Here is an 18,055-nt window from a genome sequence, read left to right as displayed (position 1 = left end):
GTAGGCTACTTGCTTTTACGTTTTCTTCTTAATATCAATTCATTGTTGTATTGAAAATTAGAGATCTTCCCCAAAAATTCCAAGCCCCCCCCAAAAAAATAAATAAATAAAAGAAGGAAAGAAAAAATAAATCATAGCCAATTTACAGTATATTTGAAATAGAGCTTAAGTGGTTAATGAATAATGTACCCTTTCCCTTTCTAGAAATGTAGTGGAGTTCAAAGACAATATTTTTATTTGAAATGTAGTGGAGTGAAGTCTCTGAAAATACAAATAATACTCAAGTAAAGTACAGATACTCAAAGAATAGTACTCAAGTGAATGCACTTAATTTACAGTCCAACACTGTCTAATTCTGATTCTACACTGCAAAGCTCCTCTAGCTGAGTTGTTAAGACATACGTAGCATTAGATTGGCATTAATAGGTCCTCAGTATACTACACACTCGCCCTCAGTGACACAGAAGGGTCTGATAGGGTGGTAATCACTACGGACATGAGTGTTGGAAACTATAGATGGAAACTGGGCCATGACAATCATTGACAACAGTCTAGAGAGGGCATCCTTAAGGGCAGATGAGATCATCAGGAGCCAAGAATGTAGTCGACCCCTGTAGTCTTCTCTCTCTCTCTCTCTCTCTCTCTCTCTCTCTTCTCTCTCTCTCTCTCTCTCTCTCTCTCTCTCTCTCTCTCTCTCTCTCTCTCTCTCTCTCTCTCTCTCTCTCTCTCTCTCTCTCTCTCTCTCTCTCTCTCTCTCTCTCTCGCGCATTATTGTAATCGTCATACATATTCTATTCAGCAGGCCAGGCTAGGACCTGAATCTGAACACATGGAATAAAATATATACACTTAGCTTTGAGGAATCAGCTCAGATTCAGGCAAGAGAGAAACAGAGAGAGGAAGAGTGAAAGATGTGGATGGAGGGGGGGCAGAGAGGAGAAAGGGTAGAAGGAGCAAGAGAAGGGATTGATAAAGAGAGAGTGTAGAGGTAAGGGGAATGAGGATGGAGAGGATAAAGTAAGGAGGGTGCGGGGAAAAGCGGGTGAGAGAGTAGGGCTCCAGAGTGCGACCATTTTGGTCACACATGCACCCACAAATCGATCAAGTGCGACTTAAGATTTTAATTCACTTTTTTCCTAAATACCCGCATTCATACAAGACCCTCCCCTACTCTGCCTCTGATTGGCTCTTTGAGGAACAACATGCATGTATATGTGTGACACATGCATATTGTGCCCCCCTATACTCCTCCTGGAGTGCCTTCACAGCAGACAGCTACAGGCAGTTCAAACGAATACAGAACTGTGGCTCAGATAAACAAAATAGCCAAATAACTTGTTTGCAAAGAATTCAGCCACAGCATAGTTGGGAATAGTGCTTTTGTTGTCCCCCCACCCCGCAGTCTTTCAGCGTCAGACAGCAGAGAACCGATGCAGTGAGGAGTCCTATATGATAATAAAATTCAACACAGCTTATAATACAGCCAAAGAAGAGCTTCTGTTTACCAAATGCAAGTCCCAGATCGTCCTTATGAAAAAGAAACCTACAGCAATGATACTGCCTGTGATCAGTTCACTGGAGTGATTGCAGAGACGCTGCAAAAAAAAACAGTTCACATGGATTAATCATAAAATCTCACGACTGAAAGATGTTAAGCCAAGTCCTAATCTGCTATTTGTGAAACAGTGCGACTTGCTTTTCATAGAAGACTTCTATGGAATTCAAATGACTGAAATCGTCGTGGTGACTGAGAAATGTAATCCATGACTTCATATCTCCAATGGAGATACAGGTGTTCTCATGAAGGAGTGTGACCTACGCATGCACATTTTGCGTATGTCAACTTTTTTGCAAGACTTCCGCATTCAAAACGCTGCTGCGCATGCTTCTACCGTTTGAAACCCTGGTGTGCCTGCTCGGTGCTCAAGTCTTCTGTATTTGAGCACCAAAATGTGGTGCTCAAATGCGAAAGAAGAGGGTAGGCCTACTTCCGGGTGTTTCATGCGCTGGGTAAGCAACTTCATTGAAATGAATAGGTGGGGGCGGGGCAGTCCGTTCTCTAGATAATAATCAAACTTTATGGGAAAAGGGGGTGTGTGAATTATGGGCAACACTTCCTGTTGTCACAGTCATTCAATTAATTTGAGTGATCCGTGTCAGTCAATAAAACTGTGGGAGAAGAGAATGCACTTAAGACTTCTGGTGATTAGTAGTTTTGTTCCCTACCTATGTTAAATGCACTTATTGTAAGTCGCTTTGGATAAAAGGCTAAATGACTAATGTGATGTAAATGTAATGGAACACGACTTAACAAAAGTCCAACTTACCCTACAGATCTCCTTCCGCACAGCTGATTCAAATTAATGATCAAAGCTTATTATTAAGCGCTGAAGTCTAACATCATTTCATCCACAATACAGAGATTCAGGTTCACAGGTTCACAGCAGCAACAGCACATGAAACACAGGACATAGTTGGCCTACTGCTAAGAGCAAGTGTCAAGAGCCATTGATCCTTAATTTGAATCAGCAGACTAATGTGAGCCTTTTTTAACTCTGTCAGGTTGTGTTCCCACATTATTATTGACTGACACGGATCACTCAAATGAATTGAATGACAGGAAGTGATGCCCATGATTCACTCAAGGCCTTATATGGGACACTGGAAACTCGTGGATAAAGGCTCATTCATCATCAAGGGCATTGCTATTACCAGGTGTATGTAAATGCATGTGCACAATTAAAATATGATCCCCTGGAAAACACCAGCATGGAAACAATGTGAGCACGACCAACAGTTAAGCAGCTATTGTCTGTTTTCACAATCTGCCCTTAACCTAGCTCAAACCACAAACTCCTGCATCATTATAGTTTATTAATGTACTGTGGAGCTGACAAGCAAACCTGTTTCCCTCCCAGTTACCTTCTGTGTACATAATTTGCATTTCACTGTGGTAGTTAGAAGAGGAAAAGTCGATTTCTGATGCAACCGTTTTCATCCTTAAACTGTAGCTGGATAGCACTGTTGTGCTGCAGTATCTACCGCTTCTAAGAGCATTGAAAACCGATTATGCTCCTGCATTGTATGGAGAGACATGCTATTGTGCAGCGCAAATACAAAATGTAAATCTGGTAAAACCTGCACAATGAAGAAAAGAGCTTCAACACTAGTGAAAATGTCTGAGAAGTGCTGACATGTAGCCTGCCAGTTGACAGACTCTCTGTATGTGGGGAATGGGATTATCCTGGCTAAAGCAATGAAATGTACCGCGGATGCATGGAGCAAGGAAGACATTTCAGAGGCTGGTACTGACATACGCTGGTGACACTATACAAATACTTGCAAATAAGATATACACAAGCCCAGCTCTGTCACATAATATCAAAATCATTCAGAAATACAACTAAAAACTGCACATAGGCTGTGAATACACATATTGACTTTGAAAAAAGAATGTCAGCTACATGGACGTGGAAAATGTCCTGTTGAACTATCAAATACTATTATAATATTGCCTCAATAGACTGACATTTTGTTCTTACATCATAGACACCCCACCCCCTGCAGGTAAGATGTACAGTATACAAAATGGCGTGTGAATGTGGTCAATTTAGCTGTGAAGTTTATCTGATTAACCCACATCTGAACCAGTGTCTACACACAAAGAAATGGATGCATAAATTAGAATTAACCCAGAGAGCTACCCTACTCTTTGAACTAAAGACCCTTCTGATCAATGCTGCATGTGAGCAGTATAGTGGCTTTGATGTTGTTTGAGGAGGGGATTTAAAGCACGTCGGCAGCAAAAAATAATTACATCTTCAGTCTCAACTGTGGCCTTAAGGACGTCTTTATTTTTGGATTTTAAACTTGGATTAACCCCAATGTGTGATTCAAAAGTGTGAGTCGGCCAAAGAGCTTGATGAAAATTGAGATGGAATGGAACGCCCCCTTGCCAGTAAGAAGAGAAGTTTATTTAACCCACTAAGACCGGGAATGCATCTGTGTAACCACTTTGACCATTATTTTATACTATTCAAAAATAGCAGATCTACAAGCTCATAGCGCGGCACCGAGTGCAGCGCTACGAGCTTGTAGATCTGCCATTATGGAAAAACCTTGGAATTTTTAACAAATATTTTAATATTCATATTTTTAAAAGCTAACATTTTTAACTCAAATCTTTGCTTCTGGGGGGTCCCTGGAACAACATATTTTGAGATGGGGGTCCGCGGCCAAATGCATATCATTCTGGGGGTCCTTGACATGAAAAAGTTTGAGAACCACTGATTATAGCAACATATTTTTTTTAACTGTTAGGATTTAGAAGACATTAGTAGAATCCCCAGAAGCAAAGATTTGAGTTACAAATGTTTGCTAAAAATATATATTCAAAAGATTTGCACAAATATTCACGTTTTTTTTTTTTTTTTTGCAGATCTACAAGCTCATAGCGCGGCACCGAGTGCTATGAGCTTGTATATCTGCTATTTTTGAATAGCCAAAGAAATCAAAAAATGACACAGATTCTTTCCCGGTCTAAATAGGTTAAGGGATGCGTGGGGGGTTGCAGACAAGTAAATGTTTTAAGTCAGCATAAAGGACACGAAGATAACAACTCAGAAATGTTATGATGAAAAGGGAACGACTATGAGAAAACTTCCTCTCTATCTGAGGTTTATTTTCCCCCATCTTTTGTTTTGCTTGTTGTCATCATCACCATATATTGCCTAAACATTTCATTGCACATGAGACTCTAACTGCACAAAGAGTGAACGTTCAGGAGGAACTAGGGTAAGTACTGTAATTACTAATTAGCATTCAGCACACGATAATTTAAATAATATTTGATTCAGGATAGTAGAGTCACTTCCTCTCCTCTGCAACTCTCCAAAGCAGGGGTCTTCAACAGTATTCTATCAGTAATTGCAGAATTAATTAATTGCATGTGTGTCTAATAAAGTATTCAATCAATCAATCAAAAAACATCACCACAACCAAAAATGTATTTACGGGTAGATAACGCTGGCCGCGTCACATTGGAGAAGTATTATTAGGCCTATTCATTAACCTTATTTCTAGAATGTCAATAAAGGTCAAAATAAAAAAAGGAAAAAAGAAATTAAAAAAGGTTATGATATTGCTATTGACTATTAGAAATATATGATTTTGTTCTAAATATCCACAGGTTGACAATGTTTGACAAAGCTTATGTTCTGGACACTTTAGTTTATATTGTGAAAACGTCCATAGACATTCTACCCGGGAAGAAAACATTCTGATCTGGTCTATAAAGTCTCATTCAACATTGTACTGTATGTTTGAACAAAAAGGGAGAAGGAGGCATAGTATAGTGTAATTATATCAGGAAGAATGGACAGCAATATTGAAATATCAGCGGAAGTGTGCCAGTTCACAGAAATGGAGGTAGTTTGGTTGGAAAATCTTCTATTTTATTACACCCTCTCAGAAATCTCAATATGACAATAACACCCCTGTTTGCTGGAGAAACTGTGATAACCCAAAAGGTTTGATAACAGGGATGGCTCTATTATCAAAGACTGTTGGAAAGGGACACATTATGCCCCACTGGATGCTAAATGTGAGGTGTTGGATATATACCTCAAGAATGGTTGGATACGTTTTAATAAATATACCGTTGGTGGCTGGTAAAAAAGACTCTTAACGAGAAATGGCTGTCACAGGGGAGCCCAACTTTAAATGCAACAATTAAAAAAACGAATTGTTCAAAATTGGAACAATTTGCTGGGTTAAATGTATCGCTACTAGGCCTGGTTTTATGTTCACATAATGTTATGTTAAAAAAGAACAGTAAGAACAGATATTCTGAAATGTGTGACAAACATGAATGTGCTCTGTATGATGTACTGTATACATAACAGTATCTGAATACATCTAATGGAAATGTACCGTACTTATTATGCTTAATGTCAAAAAATACTTATGGTGCACAGTGGACAGTCTCATATGAGTCCTTTCTAGCTCATGTCATTTCAGAAACATATTTCAGAGACACTTGAGGCCCTGCAGTCAGACATTCTGACGGTCTAACTCAGGGACAGTGACTGAAAGGCAGCATCTTTATAGAAAGAAGGGAGAGGTGGTAGCTAGGGAGAGGTGTGAGCAAATCACAGAGCGCTGCTGCGCTCACTTTGTCCTTGAGGTGACAAGATAGCCTGATGGTTAGAGATACTGAGCCATGGCCAAAAGGTCACAAGTTGAATCCCTTCATCTGCTTTTCCATCAACAGCCAATGCGTCCTGTCAGAGTGTCCTTGAACAGGATGATCAAACCATCCCCGCTCAATCATTGTCAATTGCTCTAGGTGCATGGGCATATCATCTAAAGGGCACACACACAAAAAGAACGAACTCAAGTGTCAACTTGTGATTGGTGAACTACAGTAGAGTTTAGGAGCAGTGCTGAAAGTACTGGAGCTGAGTTGAAAGGTAAAGTACAGTGTATGCCGCTCTAAACACAAAGCCAGGGTCTCCGGGGTAAGGGGAATTACTTTTCTACATTCAATCTACAAGGGGAATAACTTTTCTACATTTCTACATTCAAGTTACAGCTGTTAGTGGTAGATGTCTTGCTCAGAGACACTACGATTCAAGATTTTAATTGGAACATTTTGTGTATGAGTACACAAGAGTAGAATTCTTTGTTTTGGTTCTTCAGCAATGCAGCAGCAAAAATAACAAGAAAAGATGGGAGTTTTTTGTTCAAAACTGATAGTAATCATTACTATATAGCTTGAGAAACTGTTCAAAGGCGTTCAATAGACAGGTGGCGCCATCTTAAGAGGTTTTCGCTATCATTTCGATGGGTTGACATCACGTTCTCTTTCTAGATGGTACGTTTCTTCAGGGGTCTCCCTGTCTCTACAGCTCTTTAGTAAACAAACAAAAGATTTTGTTTGTTAAGATACCGAAAAAAATATATTTTTAATTTGGTACCTTCAATTTTATTTTTTATTATTTTTAGTCTTACAGTTCCAATTTTGTCTGTTCAATTTGTATTCATGCATTTAGTTTGTTTTGTTTAATCACTCAATCATATCCTGTATTGAATCAATCAATCATATCCTGTACCAGTTTCCTCTCCTGATTGGATAAAATTGGTCCTGGCCTGAAAATGTATTTGCCAATTACTACAGTGCCGGAAAGATGGGGAGATCCTCTATTACAGAACAAACATTCTACAGCAATGATTGCTTTACAGAGTGTTTAATATAAATATCACTTACACCACCTTTAATCACTGACAGAACAGTGTCTGCATATTAATATATTTTCACCCTCCACTGCATTACGACATGTAAACTGGGTGAGCCAAGAGTTGACCCCCTGACCTTCCAACTCCCAGATGGCGCCTCTACCCACCTACGGGCGCCCCCTATGTAAATAATTATAGCCTATACATACATTAAGATCAATCAAGGGTACAACCAGAGAAAAATTTATGACATATTTACACTGAAGTACCCTAATTACTTGAAGTGTGTTGTCGCCTATTAAGAACAGTTCAAACTAACGGGGCAAGCCAAGTCATGTACCTATTGACATTTGAAGAACTGCAGCACTCTGGTGTGTGGGCAGACCACTCCCTGGAGGCGGACAGAATGAAAGCAACATGACTCCTGTGTCTTCGTTAATACAACAAGATTGTACTGCCATTGGGGGTTTGACAGAGTTGTCTGAGGTTAGTGTGTAGGTTAGGGTCCTCACCTCATAATGGGCAACCCTCTGGGACTCTGAGATGAGCTGAGCGCTGCAAACCTTGCAGTAGCTGTCTGTGAAAAGCCCTTGGTCCACCTCTGTTGACTTCATCTGCAGCAGAGGAACAGGAAACAAACAAAACCAACATGCTTACTGAAATATACATACTGTATATACCTGTGTAGGCACTGTGCAAATGTCACTATGGGAACTGGCATGACAAAACGTTTATGCTCTGCAGTCTGCAGTATATCCATACTATCCTTGAAATGTAATGGAGCAAGTAAACAATTATCATCTAATTTCATACTTTGATGGTTGTGCAATCAATATTTCATTAGATCAAGTAGCCTACTTGTGTTAGCAACAGATGCTGAACAGTTTTTGCAAAGCAATGGATCATAAGGTGTTTGATCCACAGAACACAAAATATCATCCAAAACTGATTTATATTACAAATTAGAGCTGGGCAATATGGACAAAATCAACTATCACAATATATTTCACCAAATACCTTGATATCAATATTGTGAAGATAATATCGCTTGCTACGGGTATTGCTACGGCAACGTAATTTTATTTTGTATTTTTTCAAAAGTTTTCCAAAATAGTAAAAATTGCTTATCTGTAGATCTTCCTAAAATATATAAATCTATAGTATAAAATAACACGTCATATCACAATATCACGACATCCAAAATCCCAGACGATATCGAGTCTCATATCACAATATCGATATAATATTGATAGCTATGTATTGTCCAGCCTTATTACCAGTTCAGTCCTGAGTTCTATAAGTAGCTCACATTTCATATTTAGGGTCAGCCGTGTTTGACTCCTTATCCTAATGTACTGTTGCTCATCTTCATTAGAAACAGCATGGTAGATGAGAACTATGGGGACGTAAATCAGCAAACTCCTTCCATCCCAAATGTGTAATTCTCCTCCATGAGAAAGTATGCAAAATGACAGGTTGATTGGAAACTAGAAAAAGTGTTCCTAGGAGCACAGATCTCCGCCAGGTCAGGTAGGTTATTGTAGGCCAGCAATGTTAATGGAATATGAAGAATCGGACAGATCCATCTTGATCACATGACTATAGAGATAATGTGTACCGATTTGTGTGATGTTTGGACAAAATCTGTTGGAGTGTTTTGCAAAAATCGGCCTCCTGGTGACGCTATAATAGGGCAATGTCAAAAGGGTGGCATTTGTTCCTCAATGTAGTGCGAATGTGCGTGCAAAGTTTCACCGCAATCAGACACTGCGTTCATGATTTGAGGCATGTTTGTACTCCTGGAAACTTTAGATGCCAATCTTAGCCAATCAGAATGGAATATGAAAAATCAAACAGATCCATCTTGATCACATGACTATAGAGATTATGTGTACCGATTTGCGTGAAATTTGGATAAAATCTGAAGGAGTAATGTCATTTTTTTTTATTACATAAGTCGGCCTCCTGGTGGGGCTATAAAAGGCAGATGTGAAAAATGCAGGGCATTTAGAGAGTGTGCATACAAAGTTTTACGCAGATCGGTGCAGTTATAGTTAAAAACGTGAATCGGCCTGATATAGCGCCACCATGAGGCTGATTTGAAAAATTTCAAATGGCATTTCTTATTCAGCCTAGTGGGCATGTGTGTGCAAAATTTCACGGAAATCGCACGCTGCGTTCATTATCTGCTCTGGCATCCAGTGCACAGCTCTGTGCACTGGATGCTGCAATCGGCCCAATGGTGCCGGAGATTAGCTGCTCACAGACAGACGGACACACACACACATGAACGGACGGACGGACAGACAGGGTGCAAAACATAGTCTCTGCCACGCCTTCAGCCTGGCGGAGACAATAAAGAGTCCACAAACTGGAATTAAATGACTTGCTCCTAGTCAAAGGTTTTAATTTTAGTTCAGTTTTAGTCCCTGATGATACAAAAGTGTGTACATTTTATTTAAAAAAAAAACAGTAGGCTATTGTGTCCATTGCGGCATTGCCAAAGACATACTGTTTTTTTGCAAGGTGGACTAAAGGATATCCACATTCAGCATTTTAAAATTCAGTCCAAAAGGTTCAGTTTGAGTTCAGGGAAAGAAGTACAAACTGTGCTATACATTGTGGCATGAAATAAAGGTGCTATGCTACTTGTTTACCTCATAGCGTTTCTCCTTGCGAATAAATTATAAGTTTGAGGGGTTGGACCAAGTTCCTATAATCCACTTTTACCTGAAGTTACAAATATGACACTAGTGATAAGAGCATTACAAAATATGGGTCGTGAGAAGGTGAGGATCTTTGAATACTTCTACTTTGAATAACACAGCCATTTATCAGATATGTTGCCTGTAAAATTACATTTTTTCCTACTCTTTACAAACATAAATAAAAACTTGCATAAATAGAGCCCGAGCAATTTCCTCCCCTGAAATTCATTTTCTCACGATTCATAATAATCTTAAATCGGTTCCCATTAGTTTGCTAGATCCAATGTAGGCCTACATGACAATCTCTTGTTTGTTTTCATCACTATCTGTCTATGGACAATTCCACTTGGATAATCTCAGTTGCATGTTGTAGACTGCCTTTTCACCCGTGGCAATTTATGTCACTGTTCTGTTCCTGAAAATAATTTGACCTTGGCAGAGGGATACAGGCAGACTCTGTGGTGCCTTGAAGCTATTGAGTCAGCGGACAGACAGACAAGTGGACAGACGGAAGGACAGATGCTGGTGCCCGGTGGCCCAGAGGGCACAGCCAGACCAACAGATGAGGATAAAGATAAAAATCCATCAAGGCTGGCGAAAAGAAGAGAATAACTCAGTGCAACTCATCCGTTCCTCTAGTCTTGTAATCAGTTGAGAGCAGCACCATTTTCTGGACCGAAGACAATGTTCAGATTCCAGAAGGACAAACAACATAAATGAGCGGCTTGGAGAGCTCTATCAGCTTGCCTCCAGCCTTGAGCCGGAACAGAGCTACTGCCGATGATGAATCATTAATCACTCTTAATTCTGTTCAGTAGCAGGAACATAAGTGGAACAAAGGAGCCCGTACTACCGTTTGTTCTGTCTTATTTCAGTTCTCTGTGGTACACGGTCATTGTACGGCCACAGGAATATCTGGAATATTTGTTATGCATATTGCCATGTAGCTTTGACATTAGGCCTTGCATTTCTCTCTAAAGCATGTGTAGTTTTTCCTTTCCTCTGTCAGGTTTGTTTGTTCATCGCACAATCATGTTGACTTTGTGCCACTAGAGGGTGGTCTGGTGCTTGTTTTTATCACCACCCATCACGAAGACCGTGGGTGGAGATGATTATTTTCACCCCTGTGTGCGTTTGTGCATCTGTCCGTCTGTCTGCAGCCAATCTTGCAAACTACAGGACCGATCAGCATGACATTTCTTGGGCACGCTGTCTGCACACCTTGGAACTCAATTCCTGAATATGTTTTTGCATCAGTGTAACAATGTTACTTTTGTGAATTCATAATTTCAGAGTCACCGTCCCTCCAGGCTATGGGATACGTGTCAATGAGGCTGTGGAGGGCTACAGCCAATTGGGCACAACCTGTCTGTCTAGTGTATGGGATCTTCTACTAGCGAGAGAGAGATGGAGAGATAGAGACAGGGCCACCGACAGCAACACCACACACAGACAGAGAGACAGAGTGACACAGGCAGGCCGCAAAACCAGGATGCGCACATGCATGTACACACACACCGCACAGAGATAGAGAGAGACTGTCACACGGAGAGGCTACACACCTACAGTATGACGTGCACTCGTGCACATGTGCTGTTAAAGCCCACCTGCCTAACATCAACATACTAATATGACACAACCCATTCTCGCATAAACATAAACCCTAACCCTTAGAGTGCAAATAGACATAAATGTAAAAAACCTAAATGAAGTCATGATGACATCTCTGACCCACTCCTCGACAGCAGCATTTTTTTACTGCACTGACATTGGTACTGTCCTTGTCTATCAGCATTACCATCACTTAATAGCAGAGCCACAAGGCCTGGCCCTGCAACAGGCAAGGGAAAGGCCATTATTGAGTGTGAACCCAAGCTCACAGAAGAGCACCCACTGGCACTCCAACTCGATCTCCAGAGATTACCGTAACATTGCACGGAACGAGTGCACTTCATTCCGTGGATAGCCGCCTCGGAACTCCCGAATTGCGTGCATATGGTACGGCGCTGCCTTTGTGACAAAACCATTTCGGAGGCGCGCAGTCACAGGCGAATTGTCACCCCGTGAAGGACCACGAGGGAGCTAAGGCGACCGAGTTGCCGTCCTGAACGGTGGGACATTCGCCTGTGCCTACTCAGCGCCGTTTGAGTTATCTACCGATAGGCACAGAATCGTAAATTTTATTGTGCGGACTGCTCTGCTTCCGGGTTTTTCCGTGTTGCGACTGGTTACGCCCACCGTGGGACTCGGCGTACATATGCACGCAATTTGGGAGTTCCGAGGCGACTATCCACGGAATGAAGTGCACTCGTTCCGTGCAATGTTACGGTATTCTCTGGAGATCAGGCTGGGCACTCACAAGATTCTATTCCCCCTCCTTGGCAATCAATTCATTAAGCTTAATGGATTTTACTGTCAGATATGGTGCTATAATTGCAGGAGGTTGAATGTCCTCTAAATATTAATTTTCACCCGCTGTAATTAAATAAGGGGAGGAGACACACTCTTAATCCAACATGGGGTTCTCTACACAATTCAGTAATCAATACCCGATCACATGCATTTATTGTCAGCGAGGGTATTATGATTTATCTGCACCACAATCTCAAAGTAATTTGGTGGTGTAAAAAATGTGGCCCTGAAATGATTGAATGTGAAAACCACATTCTGTAATTTGATCTTATCTGATTTGATTCGGTTTCTCATACGTAGTCATTACTCTTCACTGCCTGCCTCCCAATACGTGTGACTATGACCAGAAACTAATCAACACAGACAGGCTGCATGTAGATGGCAGCACCTTGGATGGGAAGAGCGAGTAGGAAGAGTGGACAAGTGAGGGATGGAGGAGCGAGGGGAAAGGTCAGAGCAGCAAATGACCGGCAGATGTTCAGGGCTACAAGGGGTTGGTTGCCATTCATTAGGGGAGGCGCTGAGCTGTGAAGTTGGACCCGAGCAGACATGTGTTTGAGTCACACCGGCATGTCCTCCAGGTGTCTATTTGGTTCAGTAAAGATCTGCCAGCACTGCATTCTGATTTGTCCACTGCAGCTGCAGGAGGGCTGAACACTACAGGCAGCGCTAAATAACTTCAGGGTTCATTTTGAGGTAAAGAGAAATGTTTAGTGGTGTGGAAACATACAGTACTGCAGATGTCATCAATGTTTTGCATTCAGGGAAGACGGCCTATGTCACAAAGGCAGGATTAGTGTCTTAACCAGCTAACTATGGATTTAATCCTGCTTTTCTGCATCAAAACAGTAGCTCTCTTTAATGGCGACACCTGGCCATGTTAAATTGTCCTGCACTCCAAACCTGCTCAGTAGCAGGTTCTGTTCAGGCTAATGGATCAATACTATAGCCTTGAGCGATCAGGTCTTTGAAAAATGATAGCAACATTCCCACCGGACAGCTCACACATTGCTAAAAAGTGGATGGGTTTTTAGAAATCATCAAAAACCTTGGCTTTCCCTGATGACATTTTGTAAAAGCGTAACAGTTAGCCTATCAGTTCTCTGCAGATGGGATAACTTGGGTTATATTTGCAAGACTTCATGATCCATACTTTGCCAATGCAACACATCAGATCCATGCAATTACAGCAGAAATAACTGAATGCATTGCACTTTTTTTTGTGCAAACGGCACATATTTCTATGCAGTTGGTGAGAACTAATGTAATGTAAATATAATTATTTCATAGGACTACCAAATTATTGCTCCAATATGGTACTCAACATTTTAAGGCCGCGACCCCAAAAATAATCATATTTGAACTGGGGACCCCACCCCCCCCTGACAAGCACTTGGAATTGTCGGAGTTGAGGCATTACGTTTAGTTTGACTCGGTTCCACAGATGCAAATTGTAAAAATAGCTGATCTACAGCAGCTGATCTCAGCTGATCCGTTGCGAGGCGTTGTGACTTGTGAGCATGTAGATCAGCTGTTTTTCACAATTTCTGCCTCTTTCTTAGGTAATATTTGACAGTTTGGCCAATGTTTGACAATATTTTATAGTATAGTTTGTTGATTACTTTTGACACGGTAATGGTCTCATTTTTATCAGTATTAAAAAGGTCTTAAAAGTCCTTAAATCGTAACTTAAAAAATGTGCAGATACCCTCTAAACTTACTGTATGTTGGTTTGTTTACTGTTTAAGTGATAAAACAATTAAGCAAATCACCTGGAGATCCCCCCCCCCCAAATCATTTGGGGACCCCCCTGGGGGACCCCGACCCACAGGTTGAGAATCACCGGTCTCGTCTACTGTTGGCCGTCAGTCATCAGAAGTTAATTACAGTAACACAGGTGTTGGGGAATGAGTTGCAGCATGCAGGCTGATCGATACCATTGTCTCCACAAATGACTTTAGAAAGTATTCATGGTCATGAACACACAGCTCTGGAAGTCCCATGTCCCAGATTGACTAATTGGCAGTCACTGGGTGCTGAGCAGGTGTTCAACAGCACTACATCTGAATGTGGTGAGAGAGGAAAATTCAAACAGAGGGGGAGACTGACAACGGTGAAGATAGAACATTACTTTGTTGTTACAGGGCTAGTTCACCCCCAAAATGACTTTTTTTTTTATCGATTAGTCACCCCATGGAGAATTCATGGATATTGTTTTTGTTTTTGTCGCGTTCCCAAGCCAATAATTTGATGACCGGCAACGGTTCCGGTAGGAGACACAAAGAGTCTCCTTTGTGTCTCCTACCGGAACCGCTGCCTACCGGTCCTCTGGTCATCAAATTATTGGCTTAGGAATGTGACAAAAACAAAAAAAATATCCATGAATTCAAGTCTCCATAGGGTGACTAATCGATAGGAAAAAAGATTTTTGGGGTGAACTATCCCTTTAACACATTGACCGCCGGGCCCGTAGTTCTACGGGCCGTTAAATCCAACGGTTAAGCGCCGATCCCGTAGCCTACGGGCTGTGGTGCTTTTTCCTTTTTTTCGATTTTTTTTTTTCAATTTTCCAGGGGGACCATTTTCAGTGTAACACCACCCGAAATCGACCGGAAGTGCGATCACGTTTTTTGTTTCCCGTCTGCCTCCATTATAGAGCGTCGCAGTTCCCGCCCACTTCCTGTTTTTTTTGGTGCCGGAAGAAAAAACTCAATGCATTTTTCCATTGACATTTCCAAAAATATTTATATCTATTAATTTAAGCCTCGAATCAAGCCATCATGAGAGGACATGAATCATGACCATAAAACGTTTTTTTCTGTGATATTTTTTTGTTGAAAACGGCAAAACAAAGGGTATTTATTAAATATAGTATATCATATAATTAAATATAAAATACAAAAAAATCACAGAAAAAAACGTTTTATGGTCATGATTCATGTCCTCTCATGATGGCTTGATTCGAGGCTTAAATTAATAGATATAAATATTTTTGGAAATGTCAATGGAAAAATGCATTGAGTTTTTTCTTCCGGCACCAAAAAAAACAGGAAGTGGGCGGGAACTGCGACGCTCTATAAGTCGTACACAAAAAGCCCTGTAAAACCTGTACAGGACATGTAGTTTTTCATCCTCGCATTTCCCATGTTAACATAAACGATCAGAACTCAAACATGGCGGCTCCGTTTGACACGCGGTCTCGACGAGTAGACACAAGGACATGTGCCCGTTGTTTACAAACAGTGGATCGGGCAATCTAAAGGATTTTAACGGGGCCTATGGCGACCTGAAAAAAACAAAAAACAACAATAAAACCTTGGCACTGGTGAGTACATTATGAGATTAGCCCTTGGCGGTGGATGTGTTAAAGGGACGGTTAACGCCCAAAAAGATTTTTTTTTTCTATCGATTAGTCACCCCATGGAGACTTGAATTCATCGATTTTTTTGTTTTTTGTCACATTCCTAAGCCAATAATTTCATGAGCGGCAGCGGTTCCGGTAGGAGACACAAAGAGTCTCCACAAAGTGTCTCCTACCAGAACTACTGCCTACCGGTCCGCTGGTCATCAAATTATTGGCTTAGGAATGTGACAAAAACAAAAAAAATATCCATTCATTCAAGTCTCCATGGGGTGACTAATCGATAGAAACTAGAAAAAGTGCTCCTCGGAGCACATGTCTCCGCCAGGTCAGGTACGGTTATTGTGGCCTCCTGGTGGCGCTATAATAGGCCAATGTGAAAAGGGTGCCATTTATTCTTAGGCCTTTCACGGCAACCGGACACTGCATTCATGATTTGAGGCATTTTGTTCCAAAAATGTGTTTTGCTAACTTAGACCTGCTGGTGGCGCTATAACAGGCCAATGTGAAAAGGGTGGCATTTCTTCCTTGGCCTAGTGGGAATGTGCGTGTGAAATTTCACGGAAATCGCACGCTGCGTTCATGATTTGAGGCATTCTGTTCAAAACGGACCAATCCTGCAAACTTTGGAAGCCAACCTTAGCCAATGAGGATGGAATATGGAAAATAGGACAGATCCGTGTTGATCACATGACTATAGAGATACTGTGTACCGATTTGCATGACGTTTCGATAAAATCTGTAGCCGTAATATCAGCCGTGAATTGGCATCCAGGGAGTGTGTGTGCACAGTTTGGCTGCGATTAAGCCAACGGTGCCAGAGATTAGCTGTCCACAAACGGACGGACGGACGGAAGGACACACACACACACACACACACACACACACACACACACGGACACACGGACGGACGGACGGACAGGGGGTAAAACATACTCTCTCGCCATGCCTTTCGGCCTGGCGGAGACAAAAAGTAATTCTTTGAGTGAACTATCCCTTTAAGTCTGCACAGAGCAAGTCAGCTTTCTGCCCACGTTTCATCAAAGAGTTCAGAGTGCAGGCTTGCCTGTAGTGCAGCATCAATGGGGGAGCATCATAAATATGATAACTGCCACCCCCAGTTGCCAGCCCACAGCAGGAGTACACCTTTTTACCTGCACAGGGGGTCATTCCAATAACCTTTCAGTCCCAGGCTCCCAGGCAACTTGCCAAACCCAGGGAGGACAGTTATTGTCTCCGCCAGGCCGAAAGGCATGGCGAGAGAGTATGTTTTGCCCCCTGTCCGTCCGTCCGTGTGTCTGTCCGTCCGTCCGTCCATGTGTCCGTCCGTCCGTCATTCTGTCATTTTGTGTACAGCTAATCTCCGGCACCGTTGGCTTGATCGCAGCGAAAATGTGCACACACACTCCCTGGATGCCAGAGCAGAACCTCTGCCTTTTCAAATTAGCCTTTTATAGCGCCACCAGGAGGCCGCTTTTTGCAAAACACATTTCTTGACAGTACTCCTACAGATTTTATCCAAACATCACGCAAATCAGTACACAGTATCTCTATAGTCATGTGATCAACACGGATCTGTCCAATTTTCCATATTTCATCCTGATTGGCTAAGGTTGCCTTCCAAAGTTTGCAGGATTGCTCCGTTTTCAACAAAATGCCTCAAATCATGAACGCAGCTTGCGATTTCCGTGAGATTTCACACGCATATTCCCACTAGGCCGAGGAAGAAATGCCACTTGAAAATGTTCAAATCAGCCTCATGGTGGCGCTATAAATGGACGATTTGTGTTTTTAACTATAACTGCACCGATCTGCATGAAACTTTGAACGCACACTCCCTAGAGGCCAAGGAAAAACAACTGCCCTGCATTTTTCACATTTGCCTTTCATAGCGCCACCAGGAGGCCGACTTATGTAAAACAATTTTTTTTATATTAAGCCTTCAGAATGTATCCAAATTTCACGCACATCGGTACACATGATCTCTATAGTCATGTGATCACGATGGATCTTTAAAAAATGTCATATTCCATCCTGATTGGCTAACATTGACATCTAAAGTTTGCAGGAGTGGCCCGTTTTGAACAAAATGCCACAAATCATGAATGCAGCGTCCGATTGTGGTGACACTTTGCACGCACATTCGCACAGTCACTACATTGGAGAACAAATGCCACCCTTTTAACATTGCCCTATTATAGCGCCACCAGGAGGCCAATTTTGCAACACCTTTCTTTTTTATATTATCCTACAAATTCAAACATCATGCAAATCGGTACACATATAGTCAAGTGATCAAGATGGTTCCGTCCAATTTTTCATATTCCATCCTGATTGG

The 18,055-nt window shown here is 41.6% G+C and overlaps 1 protein-coding gene across 1 annotated transcript in view; it reads right to left on the bottom strand.

Annotated features, from left to right (window-relative positions):
- The window catches only part of zmat4a (zinc finger, matrin-type 4a), a gene marked incomplete at its 3' end in the record, with an annotated part of 111,145 nt that overhangs the window by 80,754 nt on the left and 12,336 nt on the right, over positions 1 to 18,055 (bottom strand). Inside the window, exon 2 of the mRNA XM_080432892.1 lies at positions 7,749 to 7,850. Within this exon, the coding sequence (XP_080289018.1) occupies positions 7,749 to 7,850 (102 nt within the window). The remainder of the gene's footprint in view (positions 1 to 7,748; positions 7,851 to 18,055) is intronic.

Source organism: Gymnoscopelus braueri (assembly GCF_963280865.1).
Source record: "Gymnoscopelus braueri genome assembly, chromosome: 7".
Classification (NCBI taxonomy): domain Eukaryota; kingdom Metazoa; phylum Chordata; class Actinopteri; order Myctophiformes; family Myctophidae; genus Gymnoscopelus; species Gymnoscopelus braueri.
This window is presented reverse-complemented; position numbering and strand designations above follow the sequence as displayed.